General features: G+C 45.3%; 1 protein-coding gene across 1 annotated transcript in view; it reads left to right on the top strand.

Moving 5' to 3' along the window:
* Nucleotides 1–25,359, top strand: part of LOC144697391 (zinc finger protein GLIS3-like) — a 690,064-nt gene extending 664,705 nt beyond the window's left edge. Inside the window, exon 11 of the mRNA XM_078569373.1 lies at nt 25,100–25,359. Within this exon, the coding sequence (XP_078425499.1) occupies nt 25,100–25,236 (137 nt within the window). The 3' untranslated portion in view covers nt 25,237–25,359. The remainder of the gene's footprint in view (nt 1–25,099) is intronic.
* The last annotated feature ends 1,478 nt before the right edge of the window (nt 25,360–26,837 follow it).

Here is a 26,837-nt window from a genome sequence, read left to right as displayed (position 1 = left end):
CAGCACGAAGGTTGAGAATGGCAAACCTGAAGTCCTGCTTGGTTGCCTCACACTTTAGAAGTGTCACTTTGACCATCTTGATGGCCCATTCTGCTAACCTGTTGGACTGAGGGTAGTGCGGGGAAAATGTGACGTGTTTTACACCCCATTTTGTGCACATGTCCTGGAAGGGTTGTCCTGTATATTAAAGACCATTGTCTGAGATGATGGTTTGAGGCACACCAAACATGCTGAAAATCGCAGTGAGTGTGTCAGCAACCATAAAGCTGGTTGTGTCCTTGATCTGGAAACGAAAGGGAATTTCATAAAATACTCAGTCACCAAGATGTAATCTTCACCGTCAAGACGGAATAAATCAGTGGCTATTTTCGACCATGGGACAGAGGGAATTTCATGTGGTAACAATGGTTCTCTGCCCTGCTGTGGTTGGTGCACCTGGCAGGTATGGCATGTCTGTGTCAATTTGTCAATGTCCTTGTTAACTCCTGGCCAATAAACCAATTCTCTGGCAAGACGTTTTGTTCATTCTGCGCCCATGTGTCTGGCATGTGGGTGATTTAACATGGTTTGACGCGTTGCCTGAGGTATGAGGACTTGTTTGCCTTTAAATATAATGCTTCTGGAGATGCCAAGATCATCTTTGTAGTGCCAGAATGACCTGATACTTTCATGAACATCCTTGATTGATCGGGCCAGCCAGCAATAATGACTTGCTTCAGCTGTTGTAGCTTTGGGTCTTCTTAGGTGGCATGTTGTATCATTCCGGCTTGACCTTGGCCGGAGTGCATCAAGTCAACATGGAGTTTGTCTTCCACCTCATATTCGATATTGTCCACTTGGAGGTCTAGAAGCACATCTGTGTTGTTGGCCTGGCTGAGTAACTGACTCAGGGTGTCAGAGATTTCCATTTTAGAGCCTGGTTTATATTGGACATCAAGGTCGTAACCCGGAATCTTCATGAGTAGACGCTGGAGCCATGGTGGCACACTGGTGAGGGATTTCTGGCAAATCATCTCCAGCAGCTTGTGGTGTGTTTGGACTGTGAAGTATTTTCCAAACAGATATGGAAATGTTGGATACCAAATACTAACATAAGAGTTTCACATTCACTGTTAGAGTAATTGGCTCATGCAGTGGTGAGAGTCTTTGAGCCAAAAGCAACAGGCTTGTCATCCTGTAGTGAGCACGCATCAAGACCCTGGAGAGAGAGAATGTTCCAGAGGGGTCAAGGATGGAATCTCTCTGGGCAGAGATAAGGAATGAAAAAGGTGCAATAACATTGATCAGTGTAGTATATAGACCACCAACTAGTGTAAGGGATGTAGAGAAACCAATCTGCAAAGAAATTATAGAGAGGTGCAAGAATTATAGAGTAATTACAATGGAGGACTTCAATTATCCAAATATAGACTGGGATCAGAATAGTGCAAAGGGACAAGAGGAGAAAGAGTTCCTGGAATGTGTTCAAGATCATTTTCTGCAGCAGTATGCTTCCAGTCCAATGAGAGGACATGCACTTTTGGACCTGGTTCTGGGGAATGAGTTGGACCAAGTGGATCACATATCAGTGGGGCAGTGCGACAACACAGTTGGCCACAGAAAAGGACAAGGAACAATCCAGAGCAGGGACAATTAACTGGGGGAAAGCCAACTTTGATGGGATGAGAATGCATCTGAACCATGTGAGTTGGAATCAAGTGTTGGCAGAAAAGACAGTGGCTGATCAATGGTCTGCCTTCAAAGAAAAAGTATTGCAGGCAATGTCAAGGTATATTCCCGTGAAAGATAAAGGTAAAACAAATAAATCCAGGGTGCCCTAGCTGCCAAGAGAGATAGAGGCGAGGATGAAAATGAAGAAGTGCGTGTACGACAGATGTCAGGTAGAAAATACAATGGAGAATCAGGTTGAATATAGAAGGACCAGAGGGGAAGTGAAAAAAACTAATAATAAAAGCAAGGTGAGAGCATGAAAAGAGACTGGCAGCTAATGTATAAGGGAATCCCAATGTCTTCTATAAGCATATAAATAATAAAAAGGTGGTAAAAGAAAGAGTAGGGCTGATATAAAAGGGAACTTGCACGTGGAGGCTGGAGAAATAGCAGAGGTGTTGAATGAGTACTTTGCCTGTCTTTACAAAGGAAGAAGGTGCTACCCAGGCCGAGGTGAGAGAGGAAGTAACTGGTACACTCAAAGAATTTACAATTGAGAAGGAGGTGTTAAAAAGGCTATCATTACTTAAAATTGATATGGTACCAGGACCGGTGAGATGCATCCAAGGGGTACTGAGGGAAGTGAGAGTTGAAATTGCAGAGGCACTAGCGATAACCTTCCAGTCTTCCTTAGACACAAGGGTAGTGTCAGAGGACTGAAGAATTGCGAATGTTACACCCTCGTTCAAAAAGTAGTGCAAGGATAAAGCCAGCAACTAAAGACCAGTCAATTTGACTTCAGTGGTAGGGAAACTTCTAGAAACTACAGTTCGGGACAAAATCAGTAGTCACATAGATGAGTGCAGGATAGTTAAGGAAAGCCAGCATGGATTCATGAAGGGAAAATCATGTTCAACTAACTTGCTGGAGTTTTTTGAGGAGGTAACAGAGAAGGTTGATAAGGGAAACGTTGCTGATGTAGTGTACATGGATTTTCAAAAGGTATTCGATGCCACAAAACAAACTTGTAAGCAAAATTCTAGCTCATGGAATAAAAATAGAGTAGGCACTTGGAAAATGAAGAAATTGGCTGAGTGACAGGAAACAAAGAGTAGTGGTTAATGGATGTTTTTCAGATTGGGGGAAGGTTTGTAGTAGAGTTCCCCAGGGGTCAATGTTGGGACCCTTTGAATTGCTCTTCCTAATACATATTAATGACAAGGCCGTGGTTTTCAGGGCATGATTTCAAAATTTGCAGATGATACAAAGATTGGAAACGTTGTCAACTGTGATAAGGATAGTCTTGAACTTCAAAAGGACATAGACATGTTGGTGAATTGGGCAGACAAGTGGCAGATGAAGTTCAAACCAGAGAAGTGTGAGGTGATTAATTTTGTCAGGAAGAATATGGAAAGACAGTGTAAAATAAAGGAAGAAACTCTAAATGAGGTGCATGAACAAAGGGACCTCAGTGTACATGTACATAAGTCATTGAAGATTATAGGGCATGTTGAGCGAGCAGTTAATAAAGCATATAGTATCTTAGGCTTTATTATTAGAGGCATTGAGTACAAGAGTAAAGAGGTCATGTTGAACTTGTATAAGACACTAGTGAGGCCTCATTTGGAGTACTGGGTCCAGTTCTGGGCGCCATACTTAAGGAAGGATGTGAAGGCATTGGAAAGAGTACAGAGAAGATTCACAAGAATAATTCCAGAGATGAAGAACTGTAGCTATGAGGATAGATTGGAGAGATTGGAATTGTTTTCCTTGGAGAAAAGAAGATTGAGAGGAGACTTGATAGAAGTATTCAAGATCCTGAGGGGTATGGACAGGGTAAATAGCGAGAAACTGTTCCCATTCAAGGGAGCATCAAGAACGAGAGGCCACAGATTCAAAATAATTGCCAAAAGGAGTATAAGTGATGTGAGGAAAAAAAAATTTCACTCAGAGGGTGGTTGGAGTCTGGAACAAACTTTCTGAGAGGGCGGTGGCGGCAGGTTCAATCAAGGTATTCAAAAGGGAATTGGATTGCTATCTGAAAAAGAATGTGCAAGGTTACGGGGATAATGCAGGGGAGTGGGACAAGGTAGAATGCTCTTTCAGAGTGCTGGTGCAGACTCGATGGTCTGAATGGCCTACTTCTGCACCTTAAAGATTCTGTGATTCTTTTGTGACACATCAATCCCGAGCACAGTGGGTTTGGAGGGGTCATAGTATTGCAAGACACATGAGCTCAAAGACAGGGCATCCTTCAAACTCTGAAAAATGTGCTGGTGGTCTTCTTGCCCTACATATGGCATATCTTTCTTGAGCAGGTCCCTGAGTGGGGAAGCTTTGGCTGCAGAGCCCGCGATGTATGGAGATAGAAAGTTGAAAAACCCAAGACACCTTTGTGTCTCTGTGTTGTGGGGTAGGTATCTTTTGTACACTGTCTATTTTTACTGGCTCCTGTTGAATGCCTTGAGAGGAGTAGATAGAACTGAAAAAGTTGATCTGGCTCACATTGATTTGGCATTTGGCATTATTAAATACAAGGTCATGCTCTCTGGCTGCCTTCCTGAGCATGTGTAGGTTGTTATCATGTTCTGCTTTCGTTTTACGAAGGACTGCTATGTCATCTGCAATGCGCAGGCAACTGGGCACGTCTTTAATGATTGTGGTCCATGTGTTATTGAAACACGTCTTGACTCACTGAGAGCCCAAACCGCAAGTGCAAGAAACAATACCTTCTAAATGGGATATGAAAAGTAGTGAGTTCTTGTGATGTTGGTGCCGATTGGATGGACCAGTAGTCATTCTTTGCATCCAACTTCAAGAAGTACCTTGCTCCCGCAAACTTGGGATTCAGTTCCTCAAGCGTGGGGATTTTGTAAGGACATCGCTTTCATGCCATGTTGAGTCGTCACGGGTCCAGTCATAAACGTGGTGAACCATCCTTCTTTAGTATCCAGGGAATTGAATTGCACCAGTCTGTATGGTGCTTGACGTTTTGGATGATTTTATTACATACCATTGTGTCCAATTCTGCATTCAACTTTTCATGGATATGGATGCTACACTTTCTAGGTGGATCGATGCTGAGCATCGGCCTTCAGATCGTCCTGAAATCTCCGATGGTATCGAAGCGATCTGGATACATAGCTGTAAGGTCCCTTATGGAGTCAATTCTTCCTTTGGTACTGTTGAGTGCCACGATAGTGGCCTCTGCCATACCATGGAAAGTAACTATGTGCATGTCACTGCAAGCTGGCAGACCAATGATTGTTGGGCCACTGGTTTCCACAACATCAAAAATCTCCAGTGTCCACCTAGATCTTCCATATTGGCATTGTATTGTGATGGTTTCAATGCATGGGATGTCAGACCCGTTGTAGGCAGTAAGCCTGTCAGATGTTGACTGGACTGTGCCGTGCTCTTTTCCTGTATATATAGTGTTGAGAATGTGCAATGGTAAGATGTTTGCACTTGCACCAGTATCGATTGTATTGTGTACTGTCCATAGTTTTGTGGCTACTTAACGTTTACAGTTGTGAATGCTTCAGCTCTTCTGACTCCGTCCATGTGATGAGTGAGGTTGACAGCATGTAGAGCTTGGCTTGGATCTGTACATTGTGGTGTATGGGGGGGTGTGTTTCACTTCATTGATATGTTTACGTTTTGCAGGATGAGCCTTAGAACTGTTGTTTATGTCGGATTTCTGTGGAATCCTTTTTTGTCGTAAGTTTTGTACTCTGGGTTTGTCTAGTTTGTTGCGTTTGTGATACATTTTTGCTCAATGTCCCTTGATGGAACATAGTTTGCACATGTGGAAAGCTGGACACTGTCTGGGTAAGTGTGTAAGATCACACTGCATGAAGGTATTGGATGTCTTTGATGTTTTGGTTACTGGGGAAATGGTAGATTTGTGATCGAGGGCTTGAAGATGCTGCTTGCCAGTCAATAATGCCTCAAATTTTCTCCCTTTGTCCAGTAGTGCATCTATTGAGTAACCTTTGGCTTTGTCTAGCAGCGCTTTCCTGAAGGACTTGATGGGCATTGAAGTGATGACAAGCTCTATCAATCTCTCCGCAAGGTCATCGGCATTGAAGTTGCATTCAGCTCCTTGGTGCCGGCACCTGATCAATACTTTCACTTGGCTGCTGTCTGTACCACATAACTTTAAATTCACATGTTAGAGTTTAACGTGGACCTTTAATTGATCTTCGATGAGTTTGAAGATTTTATCGGGGTCCCTTTTGTCTTCATTAGATAGACTTGATGATTTTACACACATTAGCCCCTTGTTGTCAAGAGCAATTAGTAATTTGACGGCTTTTTCTCTTGTTCCTGTAGCTGATGCACTTCAAAATGTAAGCACATCTTCTGTCTAAAAAGTTGAAATTCTGCAAGATCTCCATAGTCAAACCTTTATTTGTCATTGTCGTGTTCTTGATTATTGGCTACACTGAGTGCTACACAAATGTAGTTGCTGTATGCTGTATCACTTTGAACATCAATCTGCACCTGTTGCTTTTCTGTTGTCCGTGCTTTGGCGAACAAATTCTGCAACAATATATTATAATTGGCTTATAACGTTGGTGCTGCTAAGGAGAAATGAGCCTTGTTTTTTTTGCTGTGCTGTATATTTTAAAAGTAACACTTTAGATTCTTGGCTTCATTTAATCTGGCTGCAGATAGGGAGAAAGAATTTTAAGTTGCAGATCTTTAGATTGCAGAAACGTTTGCTTTGCCTGCTGTTTCTGTTGCAGTATTGAAACTGTACAGTTTTATTCTGCTGAGTTGCTACCACACCTTGATTGACAGGGCAGGAAAGCTGGTTTTGGCCCCTAAACTGAAAAACAAAATGGCGGAACCGACCAACAGTCATGCTGAACTCTGCCAAGAGCTGTTCGAACTTGCCCCTCCTGGTCCCCTCAGCCTGGTTATCTTTTTTAAAAAACAAATTCAACACTCTAGCCTTTACTATTAGGATGAGTGGCTTATAAATAGCTGATCTCGATGTTCAGATAAATCGAAGCCTTCTACCTGAATCACTGAGTTTGGAGTGAGGTCTTCACTTGCTCCTGAACTCGGATGTCTTCTGCAACTAGTCTCTGTGCCTAATTTTGGATTCCAAGTCCATGCAGTTGAAGAACTGGACTTTTTTTTAAACAAAGCACCTGAACTAAGATTTCCTGTGAGTGACTTCCCTTAAAATGCTGTACTTACAGACTCTCTTTCCCTCGAGGTGTCTGGATTGGAGCTGGGTAAGTGGAATCACTGCAGTTTATGTTGCTGCTGAAGTAGTCTTCTGCCTTGTATTCTGGTATCTTCAGAAGTTACCTCTGCTGATGTGATATCTTTTAGGAAGTGACCACCACTGCCAGCCATGATGTGGTCTGTTGCAATCTGCTGCCACCGTAAATGTAGAGGATCTCGATGTAGACCTCAATGGATCTGTTTCTACGCTATCTGTACTCAGTAAGATATTGAGACTGATGAGGGTTCTGGTCGAACACAAGGATCTGAAGTTTATTTATAGCAACAACAATGTACAGCTCTGCACAGGCCTTGATGTGGCCTGGTCCTAACAGTTACATGGGATGATTACTTGACTATATGCCTGATTCATAAGATGTACATAGAGTCTTGCTGATACAGGGTCACAGACAGTAGTGAACATCTGCAATAGAGAGCACAGGCAAGAGTGAGCATCTAACATGAAGGATGTACTTTTTCCTCAGCCTCACGCATGGTGATGTCACAGTGATGTCACCAGCCACTTCTTAAAGATACATGTCATTGTTTGCATTGGCATGCATATAGTATCACAGCACTTGGCACCTAACTCTTCTAATTTAGGAAATAAGCAGGCTGAGTACCATGGGTATGAACTTGCACAAAGTCTTGGAGCATGGATCCCACATCCCACCATGGCATTCGATTTTTGTGTTATACAAATATTTATCTCAAGTCCAACTATCCTTGTATATGACTGTAGAAGGACGTACAAAGGCCTGAATGTTAACATCATTACAAAACGTCCACAGACCACTAGAGATTCTGTGTTAGGACCCTGGGGAGAAATCCTGCAGAATTTATCATCTAGCCTATTGGATTTGAATGAGCCCTAGTACACCCTCTAACAGTAACAGGAACATATATAGATTTATACAATCCTATAGGATGTGTTCCAAAAACCTATAAATATTTTATAGGTCCTATAGGAAAAATATAATAATGACCTACAGAATTCTTACATTTTTATATTAAAAATAATGAAGGAAAAAGTTGATGGTTTAGATTACTAATGGCTGGAAGTAGTTGAGGGGAATCTGTAGCCACCCTATATCATTTAAAATCTAATTATTTTTAGAAAAAGCACTTTTTGTGTTGGAAAATGGAAAACAACAAACTAATTTCATCAGTCAGTGGGACAATAAAGCATTCAATTGCCACAGTTACATGAGAAAAACTGAAAAAAAGACACCACTAAAGTTATCCATAAAGTTTACCTGAGCTTTGGATGCTGTGGACTTCCACTTGCTATATAGAGAGATGCACTTTGAGAGTTAAAGTTTTCACCCTTGTAGAGCTACAACACCCAGAGTGCATCACCATAATCCACATCACAAGGCAAACAATTGGAAAAGGTTGAGGGAGTTATAGTCCCTGTTGACCAATTCTCTGATATGTTTGTATGTGCCAGAATCATAGAAAATGCACAGAGGAGGCCATTCGACCCATCGTGCCTGTACCAACTCTGAAGAAGCTATCCAATTAATCCCACTGCCCTGTGAAATTTTCATTTGCAAATATTTTCCTTTTAAAAGTTACTATTGAATCTGCTTCCACCACCCTTTCAGGCCTTGTATCCCCGATCACAACAACTCACTGTTCAAAAAAATCCTCATCTATGCTACCCCCACCCCCCACCCCGCTTCCTGGTCATTTTGCTAATTTTCATAAATCTGTGTTCTCTATTTATCGGCCTTCCTACCAATGGGAACATTTTCTCCTTATCTATCCTATTAAAATCATTCATAAATTTGAAGGCCTCTATTAAATCTCCCTTTAACACCTCCCTGCTCCAAGGAGAGCAATCCAATTTCTTTAGTTGCAATGCATAACTAAAGACCCCACTCCCTGGTATCACTCTAGATAATCTCCTCTGCACCTTCTCTAAGAGAAAGAGGAAAGAGATGGGAATTAAAGTATTCACTCCTGGTCCATAGAAATCTATAGGTATACAGGAATTCTAAGCTATTAAATAAAAATTGTCTACTGTTGGCACAGGGATCAGTTGGGTGGGTGTTTATAATGTACTTTGATGTTAACTTGAGCATTGGAGCCAGAGTCAGTCAGTGGACAACAACAAAAATTATTCTTCGAAGTACTAGCTGCTGGAGATTCAATAGTGGGTTTGTCCCAAATGTAATTGTATACTCATGACAGCTTCAACATACATGGCAATAATCAGCTTTTTTAAGCTGACAGTCAAGTATCGTGTTGTCAGTGTTTCATAAGGAAGTTCATCTTTTTGCACTGGATTTTGGCGGTTGTTGGTATGACCAGATCAGTGCCAGGGTATATAACAAGAGACTATCAGAAGGACAATGCCTTCAAAGTAAAAATTATCGCATGTTAACTCACAGACAAATGTGTGGAAAGACTAAGAAAGAAAGATCACAATGGGTGACCAAAAGGTTGATCTAAGAAGAAAGTTCTAAAAAGGTCTCAAGGGAAGAGAGAAGGTAGAGAACCAGCAAGACTAAGCAATCAGGGAGTATGGCTAAACTGGCTGAAGAGGGTGGAATGGTCCCAGATTTGCAGTAAGTGCGTTATTGGGCGTGAAAAATGATGTTTTACCACCGGCCGCAATGGTGGATTTTCGCCCATGTTACCTTCCCGCCTCATAAGTTATGCAGTCGTGGGAAATACGCCATCTCGCTGGCAGCCAGCCTCCAATTTGTTACCTCTAAGCCGTTACCTCACCGCTTCCTCACTCTGGGCACCATATTTAAACTGTTGCTGCGCACATAGTTCTCGATGCTTGCAGCCCAGGGCTGCTCCAATGAAGAAGTGGACCCAAAAGCCAAGAAGAGTGCAGCCCCCCAATTCAGTTACACATCCCTGGGACATCTTTTGGACACCATGGAAGCCTGCCATGATGTCCTCCACCCTTGCTCTGGCCGCAGGAGGCACATCAATCTCACCACTCCGGCTTGGGAGGTAGTGGCAGAGGTGGTCAATGCCAATGCTGCACACAAGCGGTCGGCTATCCAGTGCAGAAAAAGAATGAATGATCTCATCCTTGCTGCCAGGGTAGGTCAACCATCCCATTACTCTCGACTCACACACTCACAAGCCCATCACACATTCACTCGTATCTCAGCAAGCTACCATGATGTACAACACCGTCTGAGGACTGTATTACAGTGATCTACCGGACCTCTCAAGGCACCGAAACCTCATTTTCAATATGCCTCTCGATTGCTCCACCAAAGTCCGTGTTGCAGCATGAGCCTCATTATATCATCACTCTGATACAGTCTGAGGGCACACGGGCATCATTGACATGTCCTCTGTGGGGCCCTTGTCTCCGAGGAGCCAATCCTGCAGCCTCTGGAAGATGTCAGGGATCTGAGACCGGCAGAGGATGTAGAAGTCGTGGATACTCCCTGGAAATCATGCGCAGACCTGCAGGATGTGCTTATGATGGTCGCACACCAGCTGAACATTCAGTGAGTGGAAGCCCTTGTGGTTGACGTAATTGACTGTTTGTTGCCATAGAGATCTAAGCGCCACGTGAGCGCAGTCGATGGCACCCTGCACCTGTGGAAAGCCTGAGACCTGCACAAATCCCAGTGCTCTTGCTTCCTGCCTTTCCCATTCGAAATGCACAAACCTCTGTGCCTTTGCAAAGGTGGTGTCTGTGACCTCCTGGAATCACTTGTGGGTGGAGGCTTGTGAGAGCCCACACAGGTCACCTGTGGAGCCCTGGAAGGAGCTACTGGCGTAAAAATTGAGCGCCACGGTCACTTTCACAGCCACTGACAGTGGATGCCCTCCATGGCGCCAAATCCTGTGGCAGGTGGCATATGCGACTAACCAGTTCCCTAGACATGCACAATCTTTGGCGACACTGGTTCTCAACCATCTGCAGGAATGACACATGCTGCCTGTAGACCCTGCGGCTGGCGAGGTGCCTATGAGCGATGGGTTGCTGTGGATCTTCAGCTGTGTGCGCAGGAGACCCACATGCACCTTCATCTTGAGGGTGATGCTCCTCCCATTGGTGAGCCAGGCACCTCCATCACATTTTCTTTTTCTTCTCTGCTCCCTGTAAGCCATGAGGCATACTGCTAAATCACCAGACTCCATAATCCTGATGTTCTCCTCCTGCAGGATCAAAGAGAGAGATGTGTGGATTTGCATATGTCTCCTAAGGACCTCTCTTGGTTAAGTCTCCGTCTCCGGCTGCATCTCAATAGCCCTTCACGCCTGCTAGAGAGTGCTGGCCACCACTTGGATGGCCAGTGTGTAGTGTGCTTCATGGGTGTCTGACCGCCTCCAACTCACCTCCACCCCACTCCACTTGATCGATTGACGGCAGCTTCAGCCACTGGACTGCATGCTGTGCTCTCAGCTCAGGCACAGGCATTCTCTTAACCTGCACTGCAAGGCTGCGCTGTTAGCTGGCACAATGAGCAATACTGTTCCAAACCTGAATAAAGACATCACAAGGGGCTGTGAGCGCCTCCACCAGTGACTGTGCCATGGCCACCTTACACAAGGGGATTCTACAAGTTGCCCAGTCAGCCAATTGTTCTACAGCCCCCTAAACACACATTAATTTGCAGTCTGTGCCCGTGGAGTGAAAGGTTCTGGAGTATTTGGTGGCACATTCATGCTTTTGTGTTGCTTGAGTGGGCAGAAATGTTTCAGAGGCCCAACTCCAAGCATGTCAGTGGAGCTGCTGCTGAACAGTCTCAGCTGTGAAAGAATGCTCACCTTGGGCAAGCTTTTCCAAGTGCATGGCCACTTCCCTCATGCTCCCCTCACCCTCCCCCCCAACACCCGAAATGTACTTGTGTACTTCCATTAGTCTGTGCTGCTTTCCCACCCGCACTGGAGCCCTTGCCCCAGCACTACACTGAAAGCCAGCTGCAAGAAAGAAGCTTGCCTGTGCCCCTCCTGAATGCACAGCACCTCTTCCTTGATATCCTACAGGTGATCCTCCCAAACACTGCGCAAGGTTGTATGCACTCACCTCCAAGTTCCCCTCGCAGTTCAGCTCGCTTGGTACACACTTTTAAAGGCAGTCGTAAGTCATATCATTTTGAAGTCATGCTGACCTGGGAGGTAAATTTGATGTGGGGGGGTTGATTCTGTCATGTGGGCACAATGGTGAGATGCAAACGCATTAAAATTAAGTTCCCGATGTTGGATGGTCGGAACCGCTGCCCGCCATTGACGGGCGGAGCGGACAATCACAAACTGGCTTCACAACGGCTTGAAACCGATTTTTGGCCTTCTCGCCATATTGTCTGCTCATGCTGCCAAACACTCCCGACGCCAGCGGGGTCGGACAATTCCGGCCTCTGTGCCCGAAGTGGACACAGGTCTATGTGTCGGTTATGTGCTGTATTACCTCAGTACATTTTCCATATTATAGCAGTCAGTGATTTTTGTTCCACTTAGGCTCCAGTAGGAATATGCTAAAGATCAGGAACTGCACTGCAGGTTCTGGACTACTCAAACAAAGCCATGGGAAAGCCAATATTTGACAAGAAGACATTAGATAGCATGCAGTCTGGCTAGCTAAATGGGAAATGTGAGGTGATGCACTTTGGTTGGAAATATAGAAACAACACCTATATCTTCAAAATAAAAACAACAGAAATGGGGTAGAAGAGCAAAGGGATCTAGCGATACAGGTAAACAAATCATTAAAAGCAGCATCACAAGTCAGCAAAGCAATTAAACATGCTAGCAAATCACTGAGGCTTTTTTTCTAGGGGTATACAATTCAAAAGTAGTAAAGTTTGATAAACTTGCATAGGACCATGGTGACTGTGACCAATACTGTCCACATTTCTGGCCCTCTATACCATAAAAAAACATTGAAACATCAGAGAACATGCATAAAAGTACCAGATGATACCAGAACTGAGAGATTACAGCTATTGGGAAAAATTGAACAGGTTGGGTGTTTTTTTCTACAGAAAAGAGAAAACTTAGAGGTGACCTGATAGGGATCTTGAAAATTATGAATGGATTGGACAGAGTAGATGTGGAGAGAATGTTTCCAGTTGTGGGAGAATCAACAACCAGGGGCCCTAAATATAAAATAGTAGATAGGAAATAGAGAAATAAGGGAAAATGTCTTCACTCGGAGAGTGGTTAGAATTTGGAACGCACTACCACAGGAAATGGTTGAGTCAAAGAGCTTAGAAAAAAAGAAAGACTTGCACTTATAAAGTGCTTTCCACAACCACCAGATGCCTCAAAGTGCTTTACAGCCAATTAAGCACTTTTTGTAGTGTAGCCACTGTTGTAATGTAGGAAATGTGGCAGCTAATTTGTGCTAAGCGAACTCCCACAAACAGCAATGTGATAATGAACAGATAGTCTGCCTAGTGTGATATTGACTGAGGGATAAACATTGACCTGATTGCCAGGGATTACTCCCCTGCTCTTCTTCAAACGTGCCATTACATCCACCCAAGCAGGCAGATGGTACCTTGGTTTAAAATTTCATCTGAAAGACATTAGATGTTTTCAAAAGGAAACCAGATATGTCAATTTGAGAAAAGGGAACAGAATGATATGCTGAAAGGCTGATATGAGGTAAATTGAATGGGAGGAAACTTGTATGCAGCATAAACACCAGCATGGGTCTGTTAGATGAATGGCCTGTTTCTGTACTGTGTACTATATTATAATGCGTAAATATCTATGACAGAAGGCAGCATTCTTGGTTTCTTCAGAAGCTCTGAAGAAGAGCCATACCGACTCAAAATGTTAATTCTGTCTTTCTCTCCACAGATGCTGTCAGACCTACTGAGTTTTACCAGTATTTTTTGTTTTTGTTTCAGATTTCCAGCATCTGCAGTATTTTGCCTTTTTCTTGGTTTCTTAGTTGTTGTTTCTCTCCTGCCCCTTCATGCAGTTCTCTTCAGAGCGTGCTTAACTTTTTCTTTCCAGTTCTGACAAAGGACTTACACCTTAAACATTAAGTTGCCTTTTTGTTTTTCAGGTGCTCATTGACCTGTTATATAATTTCAGCATTTTGTGTTTCTATTTCAAATTGTCAACATTTTCAGTTGCTTTTGCTTTCTTTTTTATCATCACAGTACTAGTTGGAAATTAAGACTTGCTCCACAGCACTGTGGCATGTGGGGAGTCACAGACACTTCACGTGGCCTGGATGAGCACGTGTGCAGGAAGTGTCACTGGCTGCAGAAACTTGAGCTCCAGGCTTTGGAACTCGAACGGCAGTTGGGGTCACTGTGGTGCACCCGTGACGCTGAGGACTACGTGGATAGCACACTTAGGGAGATGGTCACACCACAGGTTAGGAGCATGCAGGCAGAGAAGGAATGGGTGACCACCAGAAAGTCTAGGATGACCAGGAAGATAGTGCAGGAGTCCTCTGTGTCTAATTCGCTCACAAACCGGTTTTCCATTTTGGACACTGGTTCCCCAGGGGAGTGCAGCAAGAGCCAAGTTCGGCTCATCTGCATGGGCAGGAAGGAAGAAGAGTGGAAGAGGAATAGTGGTAGGGGATTCGATAATTAGAGAAACAGACTGGCGTTTCTGAAGCCATAGACGTGACTCCAGAATGATATGTTGCCTCCGTGGTGCCAGTGCCAAGGATATCACAGAGCGGCTGCAGGACATTCTTAGGGGGGAGGGTAAACAGCCAGAGGTCATGGTTCACATTGGTACTAATGACATAGGTAGAAACAGGGGTGAGGTCCTCAAGGCTGATCTTAGGGAGCTAGGTAAGACATTAAAAAAAACGGACCTCAGGAGTCATAATCTCCAGATTACTATCAGTGATATGCACTAGTGAGCATAGAAATAGGAGGTTAGAGCTGTTGAATGCATGGCTGGAGAGATGGTATAGGAGGGAAGGATTCAGATCCCTGGGGCATGGGGACCAGTTCGGTGGTTGGTGGAACCTGTACAAGCCGGACGGTTTGCACCTCATTGGGGCCAGGACTAATATCCTTGCTGAGAGGTTTGCTAGTGCTGTTCGGGAAGGTTTAAACTAGTTGGGCAGCGGGGTGGGAACCTAAGGATAGACTCAGATGGGGCAAAATCAGAAATTATAATGCAAGGCAGAAAATCAGTGAGTGAGTCTGGAAGGCAGAGGAAACAAAATATACAAAATAAAAAAGAGAGTTTGGCAGTGCGCAAGGGTATATACTTCAATGCAAAGAGTGCAGCAAATAAAGCAGATGAGCTGAAGGCCCAGATAGAAACATGGCAGTTTAATATCATAACTATTAGAGAAACAAGGCTTAAAGAGGGACGGGAATGGCAGCTCAACATTCCTGGTTACAGAGATTTCAGACGAGATAGAGAGGGGGATAAAAAGCGAGGGAGGGTGGCAATTTTGGTTAGAGAAGCAATTGCAGCATGAGGAGGGAGAATATGTTACAAAGATCATAAGTTGAGGCCACACAGATTGAGCATAGGAACAAAAAGGGGGCAGTCACACTACAGGGAGTGTATTATAAACCCCCCAAACAGTCAGTGGGAGATAGAAGAGCAAATATGTAGGCAAATTTCTGAGAAATGCAAATAACAGCAGGGCAGTAAGAGTGTGGGATTTTTATTACCCTAATATTAACTGGGATAGTTTTAGTGTGAAAGGAATGGAGGGAACAGATTCTTAAGGTGCATTCAGAAGAACCTTTTTAGCCAGTATGTAGCAAGTCCAACAAGAGAGGGCACAGTTCTGGACTTAGTTTTAGGAACTGATGCTGGGCAGATGGAAGGGGTGACAATGGGGGAGTATTTTGGTGGTAGTGATTATCATTCAGATAGTTTGAACATAATTTTGGAAAAGGACATAGGTAGAACAGGAGTTAGTTCTAATTTAGGGTCAGGCCAATTTTACTAGGCTGAGGAGTGATTTAGCAAAAGTGGACTGAAAACAGCGACTTGAGGGTAAATCAGTGTCAGAGCAGTAGGAGGCATTCAGAAGGGAGATTCAAGAGGTTCAGAGTAAGCATGCTCCCTCAAAGGAAAAGGGCAGGGCAGCCAAATCTAGAGTCTCCTGGGGAACAAAGAAATGGCGGAGGAACTGAATAGGTACTTTGCGTCAGTCTTCACAGTGGAAGACACGAGTGACACCCCCAAAGTTCAAGAGAGTCGGGGGGCAGAGGTGAGTATGGTGGCCATTACTAAGGAGAAGGTGCTAGGAAAACTGAAAGGTCTGAAGGTGGATAAATCGCCTGGACCAGATGGATTACACCCCAGAGTTCTGAAGGAGATAGCTGAAGAGATAGTGGTGATCTTTCAGGAATCACTGGAGTCAGGGAGGGTCCCAGAGGACTGGAAAATCACTAATGTAACCCCCCTGTTTAAGAAGGGAGTGAGGCAAAAGACAAAAGTCAGGCCGATTAGCCTGACCTCAGTCGTTGGTAAGATTTTAGAGTCCATTATTAAGGATGAGATTTCAGAATACTTGGAAGTGCATGGTAAAATCGGGCAAAGTCAGCATGGTTTCATCAAGGGGAGGTCATGCCTGACAAATCTGTTAGAATTCTTTGAGGAGGTAACGAGTAGGTTAGACAAAGGAGAGCCAATGGATGTTATCTACTTGGACTTCCAGAAGGCCTTTGACAAGGTGCCGCACAGGAGGCTGCTCAGTAAGATAAGAGCCCATGGTGTTAGAGGCAAGGTACTAGCATGGATAGAAGATTGGCTGTCTGGCAGGAGGCAGAGAGTGAGGATAAGGGGGTCCTTCTCAGGATGGCGGCCGGTGACTAGTGGAGTTCCGCAGGGGTCAGTGTTGGGACCACAACTTTTCACTTTATACATTCATGATCTAGATGAAGGAACTGAGGGCATCCTGGCTAAGTTTGCAGATGATACAAAGATAGGTGGAGGGACAGGTAGTATTGAAGAGGCGGGGAGGCTGCAGAAGGATTTGGACAGGTTAGGAGAATGGGCAAAGAAGTGGCAGATGGGATACAACTTGGGCAAGTGTGAGGTCATGCACTTTGGTAGGAAGAATAGAGGCATAGACTATATTCTAAATGGGGAGAGAATTCAGAAATCTGGAGTGCAAAGGGACTTGGGAGTCCTAGTCCAGGATTCTCTTAAGGTTAACTTGCAGGTTGAGTCAGTAGTTAGGAAGGCAAATGCAATGTTGGCATTTATTTCGAGAGGACTAGAATATAAAAGCAGGAATGTGCTGCTGAAGCTTTATAAGGCTCTGGTCAGACCACATTTAGAATATTGTGAGCAATTTTGGGCCCCGTATCTCAGGAAGGATGTGCTGGCCCTGGAGAGGGTCCAGAGGAGGTTCACGAGAATGATCTCTGGAATGAAAGGCTTAACATATGAGGAACGTTTGAGGACTCTGGGTCTTTACTCGATGGAGTTTAGAAGGATGAGGGGGGATCTGATTGAAACTTACAGAATACTGAAAGGCCTGGATAGCGTGGACGTGGGGAAGATGTTTCCATTAGTAGGAGAGACTAGGACCCGTGGGCACAGCCTCAGAGTAAAGGGAAGACCTATTAGAACAGAGATGAGGAGAAACTTCTTTAGCCAGAGAGTGGTGAATCTATGGAATTCATTGCCACAGATGGCTGTGGAGGACAGGTCATTGAGTGTATTTAAGCCCGAGATAGATAGGTTCTTGATTGGTAAAGGGATCAAAGGTTACTGGGAGAAGGCGGGAGAATGGAGTTGAGAAACTTATCAGCCATGATTGAATGGCGGAGCAGACACGATGGGCCGAATGGCCTAATTTCTGCTCCTACGTCTTATGGTCTTATGATATCAAGGAGCTTACAGGGTAAGATAAGGCAGGAAAGGAAAGCTTATGTCAGACACTGAGAACTCAATACTACAGAAAGCCGAGAAGAGTATAGAAAGAGGAGGGGTGAAATCAAAAAGGAAATTAGGAAAGCAAAGAGAGGGCATGAAAGAATATTGGCAACAAAATCAAGGAGAACCCAAAATTGTTTTATTAATACATTAAGGCCAGAATTTGGAGCTCATCAGGTGGGTGAGCCCGGGAGTGGCCGGGAAATGGCCTGCCACCCGCGACCAGGCCCCGGCTGCGATTTCATGCTGGCGGGCCAGTTAAGGCCCCCCCGGTGTGAAACACAGCTCCACACTGGCCAGGAAGGGCCGAGTGGGGGTGGGTGCCTTTCGGGCGCCAGATCCAATGTTGATCCGGCGGCCAGTTTAAAAGCGGCCCAGCAGCCCCTGGAAGGCTGCCATGGAAGGATGTCTCCTGTACTTTTCGCTATGGAGTCGAGTGCGGCTGGACACAGCAGGTGGGAGGGCAGGTCCGGTGAGCACTTGGGTCCTGCTTTTCTGATGAGTGCCTTGCCGTCCTCCTGGAGGTGGTGGCTGCCAGAATGGACACCCTTGTCCCCAGGGATGGGAGGAAGAGGCCACCTCACCTCACCAAGAGGGCATGGGGGGAGGTTGCAGCAACGGTGAGCAGCCATGATGTGGTGCAGCGCACCTGGGTCCAGTGCCAGAAGCGCTTCAACGACCTGCTGAGCTCAAGAAGGGTGAGTACCATGTTGGCATGAGTCAGCGTGTGAAAGTGTTGAAGTGTATCCACGCAGGCTCCGCCCCCCCCCCCCCCCACCCCGCCACCCCTGTGGAGCTCAGGGGTGCTAGCGTCTGAGTGCCAACAGTCAATGATGCCAGAGCTGGCCAAGGGGGTAAGCCCTGGCTGCTTGGACTGAGTGCCATGCGGCTCAAGGGCCACGACTCGGATATGCCCTGCCAGGTACTCCTCAGCTGGGATTGGTCAGGCTGCAATGGCACTGCAGTAGACTAATCAATGCCTCCTCTGTTGCTTCAGGAGAAGAGGCCCACAACAATATTGAAAGTTCGCAGACCCGCTAGCCTCTTAATCCTTTCCAAATACGAGCAAGATGCCCTGGACCCTGAGAGCTGGCACACGACCCTGCAATCGGGCATGGTGAGGCTGGAATGCCAGATGAAGGTAAGAGTGTAGTGCACGGAGGTGAGAATTTCAGATTGTGCTACCAGACTAATGTAGTCCCTTCATTGATGTGAGCCTCGAACCTGGAGTTCCCATTGATCATTGGAAGACGAGGGCACCATGATGCAGACCTCTATGGTCTCACCAGGGTGCCTGGCATGCACGGTGACAGTGTGATGTCTTCAGCTAATGATATGTCCTTGTTCTCCCTTTTAGGTTCACCATCAGGCTTGCTCTCTGTGGACCTCGAAGGGCCATTCCTGACACCGGAGGACCACCGAGCTTCTGTTGCACCTGCGTCACACCCGCTCTCTGAAGCAGGCACCAGCGCAGATACCAGCACCTTGGTGGGCATTAGGTCGGCAGCTAGTATCTCGGTGCACATTGGTGAGGGATTTCACACTCGCTTGAGGTGCAGGTGAAAGCAGAGTGCCCAGGGCGGCAGCAGTTGGAGGACTGCTGGGGACCAGGACAGTGCTGAGTCGAAGGCAAATAATGAGCATTAGGCGGCAGATGCTGGATGTCCAGCGAGATGTGCGGGAGGATCTGGCAGAGATTCTTGAGGGTCTGCGTGCCATGGTCTCTGTGATGGAAGAGTCCATCTGGAGCATCAGCACCGTGTTGACCCTCATGGCCGAGCGCACTGCCTCCTCCATTGAGAGAGTGGCGACTCTCATGGAGAGGCAGCTCCAGGAACAGAATCAGGGGTTCCTGGGGTTGTGCTCAAACCTGCAAGCCCTCACACAGGCAATGACCTCAGGTGGTCAGTGTCCATGTGGGAGATGGATGAGGCACCCAGTATCCCAGCTAGGTGCCCGTCCATCAATGGTGAGCAGGGAGGTCCAGAGCGACCTCACATTGGCGCACGAGCTGCCTTTGTCTCTGCAGGCTCCTCTCAGGGTGCTCCAGATGATGGCAGCAGCTCCTCCGCCCCTCTGCCAGTGACTGTGGCATCTGGTGAGGCTGCGGCGACTGGGGAGATGCCAGCCATGGCACTGGCTGCTCCCTCCCAGGCAGGGCCAGCACAGGCTCCACTGTCCAGGGGATGATCACCAAGACCATCAAGGCCAACAAGACAGCAGAGTCAGCAGGATGTCTCCAATGCCAGTGCCAGCGAGGAGGGAGCACCAAGATGTAGCACTCAAAAAGGTAAATTAAAGGCACCATGAGGGACAGGTCACAAGTGATTTTATGTTAATTTATGTTGACTTTATGTATACTGACCTGGGGTTGAAGGCCAAAAATGTTTATGTAAATATTATTGAACTGTCAGAATGAGATAAATTGTGTTTTTGTCATCATGGCCTGAGTATGCTTCACCTTTTTATTTTATTGGTGCTGGGAACACCAGTAGCAATGGTGGATGTAGGTGGCTCTGAACTTTATTGCACAGGCACTAAGTGTTCTTTGTATTCCAATGAAAGTGTCCTTTCAGACATCTGGGATGGAGGCGGCAGCCCTGGCATGTGGTTGAAGCTGATCTAGCCTAGCTGAAGGAGCATTGGATCAAAGCGTCCCTGGTGTCCCTGCCTCCCTGCAGGTTACTGAGGTCTGCCTCCAAGCATTCAGCATTCTCCTCACTGTGCTCATCTTTGGACTCACTACTGGATTCATCATGTGTGGCCTGTACAGCTGCGTCAAGATCCTCTTCCTCCAGTGGGTACCTCCTTGCCAGTGCCAGATTGTGGAGAGCGCAGCATGCAACCACTATCAGTGACACCTGCTCTGGGGCGTATTGTAGTGCACCCGCTGAACGGTCCAGGCATCGGAGGTGCAATTTGAGAAGACCTATGGTCCTCTCTACGACCCCGCCCTTGAGGAGGCATGACTTGTACTGTGACGCTTATCTGCCTCTGTTCTTGGGTGGCTGAGAGGCGTTCTGAGCCACCTCTTCAATGGATAGCCCTTGTCACCGAGAAGCCACCCATCCAGTCGGACTGAAGAGCCTCGGCACCTGGGAGTGTCTCAGGATGTAAGCGTCATGGGAGCTACCAGGGTGCCTTGCACAGAGTTGCAGAATCTGCATCCTGTGGTCACACACTATCTGCACGTTCATGGAGTGGAATCCCTTCCTGTTGACGAAGGCACCCGGCTGACCCCCTGGTGCCTTGATGGCCACGTGTACAGTCGATTGCACCCTGGACATGGGGGAACCCTGCAATCGCTGCAAAGTCTCTGGCTCGCTCAGCCTGGCTGGCCTCATCCATACGGTAAAGAATAAAGGTCAGAACCTGCCTGAACAGAGCTTCTGTCACCAGCTTGGCGCAACTGTGGACAGCTGATTGGGAGACTCCACACAGATCCCCCACTGAGCCCTGGAAAGAGCCGGGGGCATAGAGATTGAGGGCCACTGTGACCTTCAAAGCCACAGGCATGAGGTGTCCACCCACACAGTTGGAGCTGATCTCAGGCCCAATCATCTGGCAAATGAAGGTCATGGTCTCGCTTGAGAGGCGGAGCTTCCTTCAGCATTGCACCTCAGACATATTGAGGTAGCTGCATCACTGCCTGTAAACACTGGCAGCTGGATAGTGGCGTCATCTATGGCCCCTTTCGCCTTGGACTCCCTGCTTCCCCTGCGCCCCTTGTCCCTGTGCCCCTCCTTCCACAGGTCCCTCCCCTGGAAGCTGCATTGGGGCACCTGGCCTCCTCTCCCTTCTGCCCCTCCCTCCTTAGAGGAGGTGCCTCCAGGGGAGACCACAATCCCCATTACCAGGGTAAAGGAAAGCTGTCTAAAACCTGGAAGGGTCTGAATCCTCCGGGGGCCTTGCAGATACCAATAAGTTCTGAAATGAAGCCTGGAAATGCTAAGAATGAAGCCCTGAACAGAGATGAAGCTGCCAAGTACCAATAAGCAACCAGCAGCAAACTATCTCCAAAACTCCTCACTACTCACACTGGCAACGCTGCTGACCCCTTTTATCCCGCCCTTGGATGAGGTTTTTGAAAAAGCCGGCTGACCGCCTGCCTGTTTTGCCCGTGCGACAAGCGCGAAAGTGCACGGGCGAGGAAATATCACCGTCAATTGGACTATTAAGGGCCTTAAGTGGCCTCTCAATTAATGGCGGGCACAGCTCCGGCACCCGCGTGCACTCACCGGTCGAAATATCATGTGCAATTTTATGCTCAATCAGGTCGGGTGCGCGCCCATCTACGAGATGTAAAGTTCTGCCCTAAGAGTAAGCGGATAATTAAGGAAAGAGTAGGGTCCATAAAAGACCAAGGCAGAGGGTGTGCGTATGGTTCTTAATGAATAATTTGTGCCTGTCTTCACAAAAGAGGGGGACAATACAGACATTGTAGTTGAGGAGGAATGTGAAGTATTGGATGTGATAAACATAGGGAGAGAGGAAGAATTAAGGAGGTTAGTATCCTCGAAAGTGGATAGTTCACCAGGGATGGATGAAATGTGCCCCAGACTGTTAAAAGAAGCCAGGGAGGAACTTACAGAGGGTCTGACCATCATTGTCCAATCCTCACTGGATACAGGTGAGGTGCCAGAGGATTGGATGTCTGCTAATGTTGTATCTTTGTGTAAAAAGGGAGCGAGGGATACACCGAATAATTAAAGGCCAGTCAGTCTGACCTTGGTAGAGGGCAAGTTATTGGAATCAATTCCAAGGGACAGGATACACTGTCAGTTAGTAAGGCACAGATTAATCAAGGACAGTCAGCATGGATTTGTTAAGTGAAAGCAGTGTCTAACTAATTTGATTGAATTTTTTGAGTAAGTAACAAGGAGGATTGATGAGGGTAGTGCAGTTGGCGTGGTCTACATGGATTTTAGCAAGGCTTTTGATAAGGTCCCACATGGCAGGCTAGTTATGAAAATAGAAACCTATGGGATCCAGGGGAATATAGCAAGCTGGATACAAAATTGGCTCAGTGGCAGGAAACAAAGGGTAAGTGTTGATGGATGTTCTGTGACTGTAAGGCTGTTTTCAGTGGGGTTCCATAGGGCTCGGACTAGGCCCTCTGCTTTTTGAGGAATATGGTAATGATTTGGCCATAAATGTAGGGAGAATGATCAAGAAGTTTGCAGACAACACAATTAGCCGCATGGTTGTTAGCGAATAGGATTGCTGTAGACTGCAGGAAGATATCAGTGACTAGACAGGTGGCAGACAAGTGGTAAATGCAATTCAACCCAGAGAAACGTGATGTGATGCATTTGGGGAGGTCAAACAAGGTAAAGGATTACACAATAAATGGGAGAATAGTGAGAGATGTAGAGAAAGTGAGAGACCTTGGAGTGAATGTCCACAGATCCCTGAAGGTAGCAGGACAGGATGTTAGGGTGGTTAAGAAAGCACATGGAATCCTTTCATTTATTAGCAGAAGCATAGAATATAAGAGCAGTGGAGGTTATGCTAGAACTATATAAAACATTAGTTAGGCCACAGCTTGAGTACTGCATGCAGTTCTGGTCACCTCATTACAGAAAGGATGTAATTACACTAGAGTGGGTACCGAGGAGATTTGCAAGGATGTTGCCAGGGCTGGAAAATTGTAACCATGAGAAAAAATTGGATAGACTGGGGTTGGTCTCCTTTGAACAGAGGAGACCGAGGGAAGATTTGATTGAGATGTACAAAAGTGTGAAGGGCCTGGATAGAATGGATAGGAAGGACCTATTTACTTCAGAAGTGAGGTCAGTGACTAGGGAGCATAGACTTAAAGCGATTGGTAGAAAGATTAGAGAGGATATGAGGAAAGTTTTTTTTCACTCAGAGGGTTGTAGGGGTCTGGAACTCACTGCCTGAAGGAGTAGTAGAGGCAGAAACCCTCAACTCATTTAAAAAGTGTCTGGATATGCACCTCAAGTACCTTAACCTGCAGGGCTATGGACCAGTTGCTGGAAGGTGGAATTAGGCTGCGTGGCTCGTCTTTCGGCCAGCACAGACACAATGGGCCAAGTGGCCTCTTCTTCTGCCATAAGCTTTCTACAGTTCTGTGCCTTCCTGTTTTGAAATAGACTGCTAGCAACTTGCAGAACATTCACACACACCAAATGAAAGTGCAGACTCTTGTATTTAAAACATTGAAAAGATTCCTCTGTTCCATACGACACTGGTATCTAGAACAAAAATCCACAACCCCTCTCAGACACTAGAAGTGCCAGAATATCCATATTCAGGACAGGATCACCTGTACATAGGATGAGCAGACAAACATTTTGAGCGTCCAACAGAGGAGGGAAACATAAAAAGTAACACTGTCTGTAGGCGCAACCAGCTAAGAACATCTTCAGAATATAGCCCAAAAAGACACCTTTATGAGTGGGCTGATATAAAATCGAAACTAGGCCCTACTTCCACCATAGACATAATCACTATGCTCATCACAGCAAGCAGGTCATTGGTTAATAGAGAGACTGGGGCCACCATAATCACAACATTGATTTTTCTCTCATTGTCAAAAAAATCTCCAGAGCTGAATACATTAAAGCCTTTGAAAAAAGTTAGCCATCTGTCCAAACTTTGAAGCAGGAAAACAGATGTCTGCGCTGTCTTTCAATGAAAAGATTAAATAACAGAGGACAATTGACATAATCAAATCTGAATATCAATGTTGCTCAATACAGAAGAGCATATTATCCAATTGATAATGTACTCTAATGCATCTGAAGACTTTTCTATTTTCAAAATGTTGGTGAATTTAATGGTCACTTACCTTTTAAGAACAAAGCCCTATCATATATCACTGCATTAAAAATATATTTAACTTAACATACAATATTACATTATGACATGTGATGTCAGCAACACCGTTTGAACTTGCCTGTCAAATGGCTCCCGACTCCAGACTAATGTTTCCCCATGGTTCACGACATCTCTGAGCTGATGTGAACCACATCACCTCAGAAGCGAGCCCGACTCCATCAAAATTGCGAAAATGCCCACCTCTGCAATGGAGTCAGTACGGTCAGGACCACTGCGTGCGGGCTCTCTACCTGCACCATCATCCCACGCCGCTTAAAATTGCCAGTGACAGGAATGGGGCGTGAATCCTGGATTGGGTCCAGTTCGCCATATTTTTTGCCAGCCCACCACGCGCGGAGACATGAAAGTCTAGCCCCTGGTGTTTTAGGGCCCATCAACGTTTTGGACTTTACTGGACCTTCTGCATAAGAACTCAACTGGGATCTACTTGGAGCTGTGGGTCCTTGATCCCCAGATACCAAAGTTTGGAATTAGTGTGTCCTTATTCTATGCAAAGCATTAACAATATTTTTTTTCTAATTTGCAGCTTATGACTTTCAAGCAACTTCCCCTGGGGTTTTTGGTGACTCTGTACGGAATTGTCCTGAGGACAGTGGTTTTCTCCAGATTAATGCAATTGATCGTTGCCCCAGCCAGCTGTCTTCCATTTACACAGAAGGTTGAAAACAGGGCCGAACTACAAGGAGGCGTCTCCTCACATTCTTTTTTTTGTTTTGTTTTGAACCAATTCTTAAAAGTTTTGATTCTGAATGAAGTTATTCTGGTGAATTCAAACTCTGCGTCCCTACCTCTCCCAGTTGAGAGAAGCACAGTGTTCACCCCTAGTTTCCCTTTGCACACAAAGCCCAGCACCTGAGGAGAAAAGGAGAAAAGTGAAACCCAAAAGCTGTGTAAAATATGTCATGGAAGTGAAGTAGCCGTGGAATCAAGGTACTGCTAATCCACCCATAGCCACATTAAAACTACTCGAAAAGAAAAGGGAATCACGATTTATATGAATGGTCGTACATTGCTTTATAGAGTCATTGTTTATCTTTAATTAATCTGTTCTTTCCTCAAACTTGAACATTTTTAAAAAATGATGAGCTTTCACAACCAGTCTTATAGAAATGGTGCTACAGTGCTTCCAAAGCTAAGGCCATGGTACAATGGGAACTGTGTATAATGTGCACCCCAACCACCCATTTCTTTTTACAGTGGATGCCGTAAAAATGGATGATAGCACCACCTAGTGTTGAAGCAACCTGAACATTTAAAAACAGTGAAGTAGACTACTTCAAACAGGTAGCATTGCATGTGGAGAGAAGCTTCCAGAACAGATCTGTTATCTTTTTTTTTTGTTTTGTTTTTACACTATCTTCTATTTACACATGTATTACATATCTCACACTTTTTATGTATTTTTCTGATTTTTAAAAATTTCCTCACTTTTCAAATCATTAGTGTGTAAATTTACATTTTTCAGGCAAGGTTTTTTTCCAAGCACAGTAACAAAACTTAGAAGGAACAAGAATGTGGGTTTTTCCCTGATTTTTGGCATTAAACAGCCCTAGGTTTCAGCAACGGTTATACTCCCGTTCCTCTCTATTCAAAGACGTGTCGCAAAATACTTTTGCAAGTTTGTTTTATTAAAAACAGAACAAGCAAATAAAATAAAAACTAACATCCTTAGATTTGCAGTGTGTGAGTTGAATGCTATGGCTTTTACAGATACACGATGGAAATTGTAACCTAACTAAAGCCTAATACCTTTATTGCTCCAATATATGTACAGTAATGTACACACACCTGCAAATCACTGTCCAACTTAGACTAATAAAGATATTGGGCCGGATCTTGCTGGAAAAATAATGGCATGTTAACAACACATGCTGTTATTAATGTGCAAATTGGCCACCAGGTTCAGAAAAATAGGAGATTATGCCATGAGTTACGAATCCCCAGAACTTGTTGCTTGATTTACGCTACTCTCATAACCTCCCTGTTATTATTAAGAACTTGCTGGATATGCACATTAATTGCCCATTAAACTTGCCATCAAAAGTTAGGACTGGAACTGAACTGCACAAGCACCTTTTTAACCACGTGATAATTGTTAATGCAATGCCAATCAACCGTATTGTCCCAGAAAGTGATCAATTTAAACTATTCAATTCCATTCCTGCATGTTGCAAGTTATTGGTATAGATTATGAAAATGCAAAAAAAAACTACTTTTCCTTTTCTCTCTTTTCTCTCCCTACCTCAATCAATTTTTCTTTTCCT

The sequence above is a fragment of the Cetorhinus maximus genome, chromosome 2, assembly GCF_964194155.1.
Source record: "Cetorhinus maximus chromosome 2, sCetMax3.hap1.1, whole genome shotgun sequence".
NCBI classification, from domain to species: domain Eukaryota; kingdom Metazoa; phylum Chordata; class Chondrichthyes; order Lamniformes; family Cetorhinidae; genus Cetorhinus; species Cetorhinus maximus.
Note: the sequence above shows the minus strand (reverse complement) of the source record. Positions and strands in the feature narration are given on the sequence as shown.